Source organism: Oryctolagus cuniculus, chromosome 1, assembly GCF_964237555.1.
Source record: "Oryctolagus cuniculus chromosome 1, mOryCun1.1, whole genome shotgun sequence".
NCBI classification, from domain to species: domain Eukaryota; kingdom Metazoa; phylum Chordata; class Mammalia; order Lagomorpha; family Leporidae; genus Oryctolagus; species Oryctolagus cuniculus.
The window spans coordinates 85,220,232-85,232,744 of record NC_091432.1 but is presented as its reverse complement, the minus strand read 5'-3'; the positions used below and the strand labels follow the sequence as shown (position 1 = coordinate 85,232,744).

The window sequence follows — 12,513 nt, the reverse complement described above, 5'->3', positions numbered from 1 at the left end:
AAAAAGAATTTAAAACAAACATAATAGGTTCTTAGAGTCAATCTTACATGTTCTCTAACTGGTTAAGGCTCCAGTCTACCCAGCTACCATGATAATGAGCCACATTGAACCTCTCAGCAACAAGACCCCTTAATGAAGGTGGCTTTGGCTCAGAGGCTGGAGAACCTCCAGGGAGCCTCAGCTGACCAGGGCTAAGGATGAACCAGCCAGGCCCCAGCTCTAAAGAGCACTGGGAAATTATACTGAAGACAGAGAAAACTACAATTCCTGGAGCGTCTCTGGGGTGAGTAGGTATGTGGTTGGAAAGGTCTTGAAAAGCTGCTTGAGATGGGGTTTGGGAAAGGCGAACCCCAAGGGCTGTGCTTTAGTAACAACAGGTGCCCACTAAAGTCTCCTTCAAGGGGAATTGGTCCTATGCACTGCAGAGTGTGCACCTTCATACTTGCAGCAAAAGGCAGGGTGAGAGCTTCCAGCCCCATCTCACCTTCTGGCCTGATCCTCCAAGTAAGAGTTAAACAAGGTTGGTTGCTTTTTTTTTTTTTTTCATCTGGACACCAAGTGATGCCAGACACCAAGACTGCCAACTTGCCCAGGGCACCTGGAAACCAAGCTGTCATAACAAAGCGTGCTGTCAGGGTCGGTTCTCTTCCCCGCCAGGGGAATGCCCTCCTGGGCAGACAGCAGAGTGGCCTGCTCACTGAGTTAAAGGAAACAGAATCCCTGGGCAGCCTCTGGCATTGGGACTGAGGTCTTGGGCCTGTCTGTCACATGCTGGGCCCTCTGCCTTCATACATCTCCTGAGCCTGAGCAAGTTTGGGTCTGCCCTCTTCTGCTCTACAAGACAGAAGCCTGCATTTACCTGTGCAAATGAATGGGATTTAAAAAAATCTCAGTGCCTGACTCTAGGCCTTTATTATACAGTTTTTTATATTTCTCAGCCTCACTGGCAGCTTGGGATAATCATATGATATAGTTCTAGCCAATGAGATGTAAGCAGAATCACTTAAGAATGCATCTTTGTATGTAACTGGATGTAGAGAGCCTTTTGGTCCTTTGCTCTTCCTCTTATTCATGCCTGAAATGAAGACATGATGACTGGAATTCCAGCAGCCACATTGTGATAGTGAGGAATAGGTTAACACCCTAGGGGTGGTCAAGCAGAAAGCCAACAGGAACTTAGGACCCTAATGACAAGCAACCTCTGGATTGCTTTTGGTGTAAGCAAAATAAAAAAATAATAATAATAAATGAACACATAATATATTTAAGGCACTGTGTTTCAGGTTTCTATTACCCAGCACCTTAAAACAACTCCTGATTGAACAGGCTGTTAAGAAGGAGATGGTGGAGGAAGAGTCATTCATGAGCTGGCTAACGATCCCAGAGCACACAGAGTTGCTTAGCTTTATAGCTGGCTCTAGCTCACCCAGTAAGGATGGGTCAGAGCAAGGGTTAGATTCAGAATCCGTGGGGTGCTTTGGGTTCAGCCTCATGGGTAGAAAGCTATGGGAGGTTATTCATAGGGCCTTGCCCATTGCAGAGGCTCTAGAAGGAGGGACACTTGATCCTCCATGCTTCTCCATCCTATTCCTCCAGTACACACGAGTACACACACCTGCAAACACATGCTAACTCTCTCTCTCTCTCTCTCTCTCTCACACACACACACACACACACAGCTCCTTTTAAGCTGCTAAAACACCCTGCCCCCCATCTCTGCCCAAGACCTTTCTCCATCCCCTCTAGGAGAGCAGGAGTTGTCTGGCAAAGCCGCTTGAACAGGAAGTAAAGTGGAGCATCAGAGGGAAGGGAAGAGCCTGCTGTGTCCCTTCAGCATGTATTACATGGGCTGCCATTTTAGCACTGGAAGTATTTGTGAGATTTTTAGTTTCCGACCCCAGTTTAGATTTGCTGGTAGCAAGGCTGCAGCTTCTACTGTTTCCCTAGTGTCACCAAATGATTCTGGGAGGAGAGCTTTCCAGGACTTGTCCGTTCTGATTCTCTGTCCTCCCAGCAGGAGGGGAGCACAAAGATCCTGCATTTGCAGTGAGGCGGATTCACGGAGTTCCAGAAAACATGCTGTGAATGTGAGTGACAGTGTCACTCCTGGCACAGGGAGACTCTGTCATTGCAACACCTCTTCTTCCTTTGCTGCACAGAAAGTCCCCTGTAGTGACAGCGAAGTCTTAACATCAAGGCAGTCCGGATTTCTGGGTCACCCAGAGCAGATGTTGGCCTAGAGTCACATGGACCTCTATGAACCTCTATGAAGCGGTGGGAAATAATCCTTTGTGACATTAAGACCTGAAGAGTGGGGTGTTCGTTACTTCCGCCTGACCTGACCTATTCTGACCAACACAATTCTGCTGCGCTTTCAAGTTTGAGAACCACATTTCTACAGTGCTTGGCATGAAACAAAATCCACAATAACTAGTGGACAGAAACCCAATGCATGTGAACAAGAAAGGGTGTAGGGGTAAGGAGAGAAGAGAAAGAAATAACCTTTTCTTCAGTATCTATGCAGCAAATCACCCCTTAAGAACACATTATACCTTTGTCACATTAGAACAGAAGCTATCGTTCCCATGAGTCCTAGGAGATACAAGTACTGCCCCCGCCAAAAAAGCAAGAAACTCATTTAAAGGGAGCTATTCATTGGCTTGCACCTCCAGCTTAGATAGAGCCCCTTCATTAGAGTGTCGGTGCTGGTAAGCTATCTGTTCCTTATGGTGTGCACACAGGATGGCCCCAATGTGAGGGATGAGCAATCCATACCCCTTAGGAACATTTCCAAACTACAGTCAAGCATTTAAAAATTCTGTTTGTGAGACATACACACACACACATAGACTGAGACTGATAGACAAATCTTTCACCTACTAGTTTACTACCCAACTGCCCATAACAGCCAGGGCTGGGCCAGGCCAAACCCATGAGCTAGGAACTCAATCCAGGCCTTGTGCCAGAGTGGCAGGGACCTAATTATTTAAGCTACTGTGTCCCAGGGACTTCATCAGCAGGCAACTGGAATTGGAACTCAAACCCAGGCACTGCAATATGGGATATGGTCATCCTAAGCAGCATCGTGGTTTTTTTTTTTCTTTTTAATTTGAAAGTCAGAGTTACAGAGAAGAGAGAGAGAAAGAGAGAGAGAGAGAGAGAGAGAGAGAGAGAGAGAGAGAGAGAGAAAGATCTTCCATTTGCTGGTTCACTCCCCAAATGGCTGCAATGGCCAGAGCTGAGCCAGGCCAATGCCAGGAGCTTCCTCCAGGTCTCCCAAGCAGGTGCAGGGGCCCAAAGACTTGGGCCATTTCTGGTACCTTCCCAGGCATATCAGCAGGGAAATGGGTTGGAAGAGCAGCCAAGACTCGAACCAGCACCCATATGGGATGTGGGCACTGCAGGCAGCAGCTTCACAAACGATGCCCCAGTGGCAGTCCCCCAAGCAGCATCTTAACTGCTGCATCACATGTGCACCCCCATACCAGCATTTTGACTCAAGCTGAGGAACTGTCTATTGCTATGTAGGATTAGAAATTTTCACATCAGCAACTGCCATAAAGACAGGATGGGGATTAAGAGCATCATATTGCCAAGTCCAGGAGGTGCTGTGAAAGAGACACCTGCCAAAACCAGATGACAGTGATCACTGTCAGACCAAACCTGCCTGTGGGAATCAGCTACACAGTGAGGAGCTGGGCTTCCAGGTTAGATTGGAAAAGTTCATTCCCCCAGGCCCTTCAGTGGCAATACTTTCCCACTCATTCACCATAGAGAAATGTGTTGAGCGTCTGTATGAAACCATCAACTGGAGCCACCATATATTTTGTCCCTGCACTCAGGAGACTAACAATCTTGTTGGGAAGATGAAATGCAGGCATTGGAGACTAAATCACAGCACAGCTTTATATAGAAAATGTCATCTGCAGTGCACAGAGCCTGAATGTTGAGGAGTGGGCTGTGGGCATGGGTGAACAGGAGCTATAGCAAGGCCCCAGCAGAGGGTGTAGCCGGAGCCCATGAGTGAGATTGTTCCACTCAGAATGAGGACAAGCAGTGCTTGAGAAGGGACATTGTTTGCCATGGAGAAAACAGAGCCAGACTACAACAATGCCATTTGGCAAAAAGAAGGGTGGAGATGGAGAATACTGCTCGGCACAGCCACGCCCACCCTAATTACATTAGTAATTTTCTAAGTCATCCAGGGGATGTGCTCCTGTATACATTCTTTCACCCCAAGTCCCCTGGTCCCACCCAAGTCTTGGGTGCTTCCTTCTCACACTTCATTTCCACAGAAGCCCCTTGCAATGTGTGTGCACAACTTGTATTAAAAAACAAATCCCTGTGGTGAAAGGGAAAGAGCACAAGCTTGAATTAGACCTCCCTGCTTGCTGGTGGTAAGATCCCAGGGAAGGGACTTAACTTTTCTGAACTCCAGTTTTCTTGGCTGTCAACCAAAGTCTTTGTGGCCATGATGAGGATTAAATGAGAAGTGTGGGCACACAGCACCTAGGAGAGTAGCATGCCATCAATGGTAGTTCTGATTATTTCTGGGCAAGCTCTGTTACAAGGCAGAGAAATGCAACCATTTGAGACCTCTTTCCCACAGAACTTGTACTCTCAAGAACTCCTTGGGGTAAAAGAGCTGCCATGGGGGACAGCATTTATAAGGTGCTCACCCAGTGTCAGGCATGAGATCTGAGTACTTGCAAATCCCGTGTCATTGGGGCCTCCCCAAAGGGCAGGCAGACATGGCTCCCAAAGACAACCCCAAGATCCTGAACCACATAACCCTGTGTGGAAAGTGAGCTTTGCAGATACGATTAAGTAAAGGGTCTGGAGCCGGGGAGATGATCCTGGATTATCCAGGTGGGCCCTAAATACCATCAAGAGTGTCCTTGTAAGATAGCAGCATAGGCAGAGGAGAAGGCGGCATGGAAATGGAAGCAGAGATTGGAGCGAAGCAGCCACAAACCAGACACTGGCACAGGCAAGGACTGGGCCTCCCTGGAGTTCTGAAAGGAGGGCGGCTGACATCACCTTCATTCTAGACTTCTGGACTCCACCACAGAGGGAGAGGGAGGAGGCATTGCTGTTGTTTGAAGCCACCTACTTGGTAACTTGTTACAGCCACCACAGGAAATTAATACACCCCCTGAAGCAAGTAATAGCATTATCTTGTCTTACTAATGAGAAAACCGAAGCAATGAAAGTTTCAATGGCTTGCCCAGTAAGTGAAGCAAGAATCTGAACTTGTCGGTCAGAGCCCCCCACGTCATCAGCAAGCTAGGGCTTCCTTGGCGTCTGTTAGAGCACTGCTGGGCTACACTGTGCTACGGGAACCCTCCTATTGCCTCTTGGTGCCCATAACATTGCATATAAAGATTTTCTTTTTAAGATTTGTTTATAGGGCCAGCGCTGTGGCGCAGTGGGTTAATGCCCTGGCCTGAAGCGCAGGCATCCCATATGGGTGCTGGTTCAAGTCCTGGCTACTCCTCTTCCCATCCAGCTCTCTACTATGGTCTGGGAAAGCAGTAAAAGATGGCTCAAGTCCTTGGGCCCCTGCACCCACATGGGAGACTTGGAAGAGGCTCCTGGCTTCGGTTCGGTGCAGCTCCGGCCATTGCGGCCATCTGGGGAGTGAACCAGCAGATGGAAGACCTTTCTTTCTGTCTCTACCTCTCTCTGTAACTCTGTCTTTCAGAGTGACAGAAATAGAGGAGAGACAACAAAGAGAACCTCTATCTGCTGGTTTACTCCCTAAATGACTATAACAGCTAGCTCTGGGCCAGCTTGAAGCCAGAAGCCAGAAACACATGGGTGGCTGGAGCCCAAGCACTTGGGTCATCTGCTGCTACCTTCCCAAGCACATTAGCAGGAAGCGGGATGGCAAGTGGAGGCACCAGCACTCAAACCCACACCTGATTCAGGATGCAGCATCCCAGGGGTGGCTGTACCACAGGGCCTGCCCAGGGGTTTTAGAATAACACCTAGAAAACAGTAGGATTCAGTGACCTTTAGCTATTATTCTGTGAGTTCTCTCGAATCCTGCTGATAAGCCTCGAGGCTCATACATGGAGTTGGGGGAAGGAAGAGGAGGACTGAGAAGATGCTCATGAATGACAGGAAACAGCCAAGAGCAGAGGCACACATGGGGACAGAGACTGCCAGCCACCTTGCAACATTCATACTGCCCTTCTTTCTTAGGAACATAATTAAAGTTGGTTTCTCTTTTCAGACAGAAAGCCTATAGCTGAAGGACTATGCCTTCCAATACACACTGGCTGGGAGTACCCAGTGAGACGTGAGTAGGACGAGTTAGGTAGAGTTTCCATTACAGCCCTTCTAAGGGCTTACACAGCAGGCATTATGCACTTTGTGCCTTCTTTCTTCTTTTCCTTCCTGGAACACGAACACGATGACTGGAGTTCCAGCAGCCATCCTGTGACCATGAACATCCTTGAGGAAGGAAACCACATCCTGAGGATGGTACATCAGAAATACAGAAAGCCCCTGAGACCCCATCATTCCACCTGTTGTATTAGCCTTGCACAGCACATCCCTGGATCTCTTTTACAGCAGATAAAAAAACCCTCACTGGTTTAAGTCAAGATATTCCAGTGTTTACTGGCAGCTGAAGCAACCACTTACTGACACAGGGAATAACAGCAGCTATAAGAGATTAACAAGGGACCAGGGCCACAACATGATTTTTGATGCTAAGATAGGACTTGACATTAGAAAGTCTCCATTGGTCTGTGACCAAGCACTAATGAGATGCCATCCTTCCTTTTATTTCAAAGCTCATAAAAGCCTCTCTTCCATCCCCCACCTCCCCTCACTGGGCCTCCTCTCAGACACAAGTAGAGACATCTCCCTCACTCCCCTCCTGGGTCCTGCTGCTAGGGAGTACTCAGAACCCCTGGCTGTCACCTGAGCTGCCGCTTAGGTAAACTCCCTCTAACAGACCCTCCCAGCGTGGGGCTAAGCAGGGATCAGCCCCGCTCATGTTGGAAGACAGGGTTGCCCATGAGTTAGCATCCACAAAACACTGCATCTCACTGTGTATATGTGGGTTACCTGCTGAGGTCTGTGGTGAGAACCATGGCTTCGACTAAGGTGACCCCACTCTGGTTCCATTAAACACCAGGCTTTACAGCTGAAGCACAGTCACACCTTAATTAAGGACTTTATGAGCCTGAGCAGGACTGGCATGAAGGAATCAAAATGCTGACACCATCCCCAGGCAAATCAAAGGAGCCTGATGTCCTCATTAAGCCCAGCCAGCAGGAGGAGGGGTGGGGAGCGTATTTTCCAAGAGAAAATATTTCTAACTAGAATTTAGCTCCCAAGTCCATTGCTTTTTTTTTTTTTTTTTTTTTTTTGACAGAGTGGACAGTGAGAGAGATAGAGAGAAAGGTCTTCCTTTGCTGTTGGTTCACCCTCCAATGGCCGCTGCGGCCGGCACACTGCAGCCGGCACACCGTGCTGATCAGATGGCAGGAGCCAGGTACTTATCCTGGTCTCCCATGCAGGTGCAGGGCCCAAGCACTTGGGCCATCCTCCACTGACTCCCTGGCCACAGCAGAGAGCTGGCCTGGAAGAGGGGCAACCGGGACAGAACCGGCGCCCTGACCGGGACTAGAACCCGGTGTGCCATCACTGCAAGGCGAAGGATTAGCCTAGTGAGCCGCAGCGCCGGCCTCCAAGTCCATTGCTTTCTAAGAAACACCAGTGGTTTTAGTCTCAATTATATTTTTTGAGGCCTGTGGTCAAGATGGAAAGTTCATTTGTAGCACCTGGCTGCCGCAGAGTCTCACTGAAATGATTTCAATTTTATTTCCTATCCTCTTCTGGTACATTAGAATTATGCTCTTAGCACTGCCTAATTTTAGTTTCCAAATGTCTTTACATCACTGAAACTTTGACACCTACCCTCGTGTTTTCCTAAGGCTTGCCCATTCCCTTTATTCAAAGATGAAGTAACCAGAACAATTGAATTGACAAAGTGATTCGTTTTTGCTTCTGTGATGCCAAATGCCTAGCCTTGTACTCAGTCCTCCTTAGGATGTTCTCATGAACAAATCTCGTGGAGGAAAGGGGTTGTCCAATAGCTGCCGGGCCTGTTCCCTATCATGCTGCTTTTACTCTAGCCCCAGAGGTGACTGATGCACATCAGACCATGAGAGCAATGCAGAGAGAAGAAAATTCTGGGCCCGAGGGGATGACAAAGACCCAGTGCTCTGTGAGCAGTTAGGAAGGAAACAGATCAGAATAAGCCGGGCTTGGACTGGCATTGTGGCACAGCTGATTAAGCCACCATTCACTATGCCAGCATTGTATATTAGAGTGCTGGCTACTCCATTTCTAATCCAGCTTCCTGTTACTGTGCCTAGAAAGGCAGTGGAAGATGGCCCAGATACATGGGTCCCTGCCACCCATGTGGGGAGACCTGGATAGAGTTCTTGGCTCCTGACTTTGGCCCGGCCCAGACCTGGCTATTGTGACCATTTGGTGAATGAAACAGTGGATGGAAGCACTCACTCTCGCTCGCTTGGTATCTCTCCCTCCTTCTCCCCCTGTTTGTCGCTTTGCCTTTTAAATATATAAATAAAGCTTTTTTAAAAAATAAAAGGAATAAGCCAGAATTGTAGGAAAAATGCATTATGTGTGAAGTGAGGAATTGGAGATAGTTCTTAAGTAAAGAAAGATGGATAAGGAAAAATTATGAATACTTGAAAAATTGTCACATATTCCCACTATTAGTCCCAGGTCTCCTCCATCTCTAATTCTTAGGGCTGAACTTTGCAAACTATCTCTCTTCTTTCATTACTCATTGCAAAATTCTTCCAAGTACTGACAAAACATATGGTGTTTTTTTGTTATACAGTTTCAAAAATATATGTCTGATGCTTTGGAATTACAATACCCAAGTGACTTTAGGGATCATATTTCTACTTCCTTGTCACACAAATTAAGAGAAGTGATATTCAGCGAGATGAAGTGAAGTGCTCAAAGATCTCACAGCAAGTTGGGGCAGACCTAGGACCGAAAGGGCTCTGACTTCCTGTCCCAGGATCTTTCTCCTCGTGGTGGAACACTGGGCACCTGGCTCTCAGAATGCTCTGAATACCCGGCCTCTGTCGGAGCCTGAATGCCTGACACAGCAGACTGTCCTCAGACATGATGTCTACTCATCCCGCAGGAGCCTGAGGTGTGCTGACCTCACCCAGGCCGGCTCCTTCCTGCTCCGAGGAAATGATACAACGCAAAGGACGCATGCTGAACTCCACACATGTGCCTCAACCACGCCCTCCTCATGCTCCCGGCTCATGCATCCTGTGGTCTGTAAGGAGGCCATCAGCTGGCTACAACCAAACTTCCTAAGGTCTTGCCTTGAACCCCTGCCACAGCCACAGAGAGCTCTGCTCTCTGATAAAGGCCTCTAGGTCTTGAACCAAAGCTGGGCTCCCATTTCAAGACTCAGCTCTCCACAACACTGGCCCTTTGTACACCAGCAGGAAACACCTGTGACCCCTGGCTTTCCAAGAGTGACATCTTAGCCTAGCAGCTGCTCCCAAATATAGCATTTGTGGGACCTCCTCACTGCAATCCGATGTCAAGTAGTTTCCATCATTCTTAATTTCTACTTCACTATAATCATCTTCTACATTTTATTGGCTTTCTTAAAAGTGTCATGTTTGAGCTCAGTTGGTCAACAGAGAGCCCATACTTCTTCCTGTACCTAGCTCTGTGGAAAGAGCATCCTCACATTTGACTATTTGAGATACTTTGGGTTTCAGTGAACCCAGGTAAGCCACTTTGGTCACTGACCACCAGTGATGGTTTTCAACATCCCTCTGAAAAGAATGACAAGTGAGGCCAAATATTCCTTTAGTAGGAAACAAGATTTTCAAAAAGTTTCAATTACTGGGATCCCTGGCTTTCATCACAGCTGGATTTATTCAGTGAGAAAGGATCACCTTTGGAAAAAGCCAGGTCGTATGGTAAAAAGAAATACAGGCTCCATTACTAGAGCTAGCTGAGTTTAGGGCTGCCACTTACTCTGTAAACTCCAGCAAGCATTTAAGCTCAGAGCCTCGGTTCCGGGTTTGTGGAATGAGAATAGTAACGTCTGACAGCAGCAGCGAATGCCAACAGCAGCTACACCAACCTGAGTATTTCAGGTGAAAGAGAATTTCAGTGCTTTTTACTCAGAGAGAAAGGCATCCCCCCATCACGTTTAGCTTAAAGCCATGGTCACCTCACACAACACATGGGCATTGAGCATTCTGATGCCCAGCAGCTGGTCATGCTGCCCATTTTCTAGTGAGTGCTCTCAGAGGTGGCAGAGTTCTATTTTTAGAGAAGGCGATTGGCAGTTAGGCTACCTTCAATCCCACACCCATTTTTCACAGTAAAGACTACCAGCACCCACACTTTGCAGGTGTGGGATGGAAAGGAGTCAAGAGTTTTCTTTGGAAATAGCCCTAAAGACATTAAGTTTCCTGGTAGGCAGCTTACAGAAAAGTTTTTCTTCCGCAGCATCATCTTTTCTTTAGCAAACAAAACACAATGACCCCACCTTTGTTTTGCTAGAATACCTGCATGCTGCGTGTCCAAACCAACTGGATTGTGAATCTTTCCTACAGGCAGCAGCACCTGGCTCTTAAAGACTTGTTGGTAGACCCCAAGCCATTCCTAAATTTTAGCAACTAAGCTCATGTCTGGGAAATGGAACATGGTTGTTGAATGCCTATCAGAAAGGAAGTGAGTATGCAAATGTCCAGTGGGTGTTAAAGCATTTTGGAAAATGTTCTAGGAATCAAAAGAAGAAAATACATATGACAGCTTCTAGAACCAGATGTGACTTCAGAGAGGGATTCAGGGAACAAGTGAAATATTTACGACACAGAACCCCGGAGTGCAGGGTGTGGACAAGGGCTATCTTCTGCAAAAATTAAAAATCCAGGGCATCTCACCCTGCTATGCCACAGGCTCGAGATATATTACCCCAGAGTGAATGAACTGAGGCTGGGACAAACCTCTCACCCATGAAGGAGCCATTTCTGAGTGGATTCAAGGAAATTCTCAAAAATCCAACCAAATTGAGTGTAACTTCTTCTTTTAAACATTGCAAAAGCAAGCCAAAACACAACTTAGCATATCTATCTCCATTTAAAAAAAGTAAAAACTAAGAAAACGCTATGTGTTTTAATATGGCAGAATTCTTGAAAATGTTCAAATTTTTAGCCAAGTGTATCGTTATCTTTTTTTAAAACAGAGTGGAGAGCCCCCTGGAAGTGACTAATGGTGCCTTGTGAAAATGGTCCTTTCATAGAAAAAACCACTCTCAAAACACCTGGTCATGTATACATCCCTTCACAGACAAGGCCGAGAATAGATGGCTCAATGAATAATGGAGCTAAGAATTTCTTATCTGGGTTACAGACTCACCCACAGTAGGTCTCTTCAGGCAGAAGCAAAACCCTCCAGTTGATCCAGACCAACTCACCCACCATATGACCACCCAAGCAATACAACCCTCCCCATGCAGAGTCAAAAAGAAGCCAAACCTGGGAGTCTGTGAGGACCCCAAGTTCACTCACTTGTCTTCTGAGAAACTTTTGCCCGTAATAACATCCTTCCCTTGGGGAACATAGTTCCAGTATTCTTCCACAATTCCAATGTAGTATGTCCTGGTGACTGCACCGACCAGCCCAGACAGACCCAGGAATGCGAGGAGGATGCAGCCAGCAGGCTGCTTCCGAGGCATTTGTGGATGTAACCCGGGCAAGCCGCTGGTGCAAGAGACACCCTGTTGGCCCCTCCTCCTCTCTCAGGGCTGGTTATAAATAAGCAATGGATGAGGCCCAGCTCCTCCTCCTGAGGTAGCTTGGGGTTGGGACAGAGACGTACCAGTTGTGCAAGCAGAGCAATCTCTATGGGAGAGTTGCAATGACAACGAACTCCTGCCAGCCATCCGAGAGATGTGTAACTGGATTATTTATTTACTGCCCAAGCCAAGCAGGCCTGTTTCTCTCAGTTTTGCTGCTCTGGTGGGACATTAGTCACTCATCTCTTCTGAGAATGGTGGTACAACTTGGGCTGACAGGTTTCTCGCACCCCTGGTTCTTCTTTTTTTTTTTTTTTCTTCTCCACACCTATTACAGGAACATATTAAAATCTGAAAAGGGGGCTGGCCTATATGGGGGAGCATCAGGAAGTATCCCAAGCACTCAGGAAGGCTCACCTCTGTTGGGAGGCAAAGGGAGTGACGTAATCACCCTCCAACTCGTTTTATGAGGCTACATGAAACAATCAGCCCGCATCATAAAGTTCACAACAGCGCTATAAAACCCTGCTTCTACTCCTTCTGCTCAGGCACCAGCTCCTCCAAATCCTCTCAAGTCCCACCAGGAAAACTGAGCGACTTGACTGCCAGTTCAGCTACAATTTGAGGCCACCACTCCCTTCTCGGAATGTGTGGGAATGATGACCCAGGAGTACCCT

General features: G+C 47.4%; 1 protein-coding gene across 4 annotated transcripts in view; it reads right to left on the bottom strand.

Annotated features, from left to right (window-relative positions):
- HEPHL1 (hephaestin like 1) overlaps positions 1-11,842 on the bottom strand; it is an 85,568-nt gene extending 73,726 nt beyond the window's left edge. Inside the window, exons 1-2 of one of the 4 annotated variants that reach the window (XM_051850017.2) lie at positions 11,610-11,731; positions 10,066-10,174 (exon numbers count right to left, since the gene is read on the bottom strand). In XM_051850017.2, the coding sequence (XP_051705977.2) occupies positions 10,066-10,174; positions 11,610-11,661 (161 nt within the window). In that variant the 5' untranslated portion in view covers positions 11,662-11,731. Of the gene's footprint in view, positions 1-10,065; positions 10,175-11,576 lie in introns of all 4 variants that reach the window. The other 3 variants (XR_007920961.2, XM_008262585.4, XM_051850019.2) reach the window with 3 other exon arrangements.
- Positions 11,843-12,513: the final 671 nt, after the last annotated feature.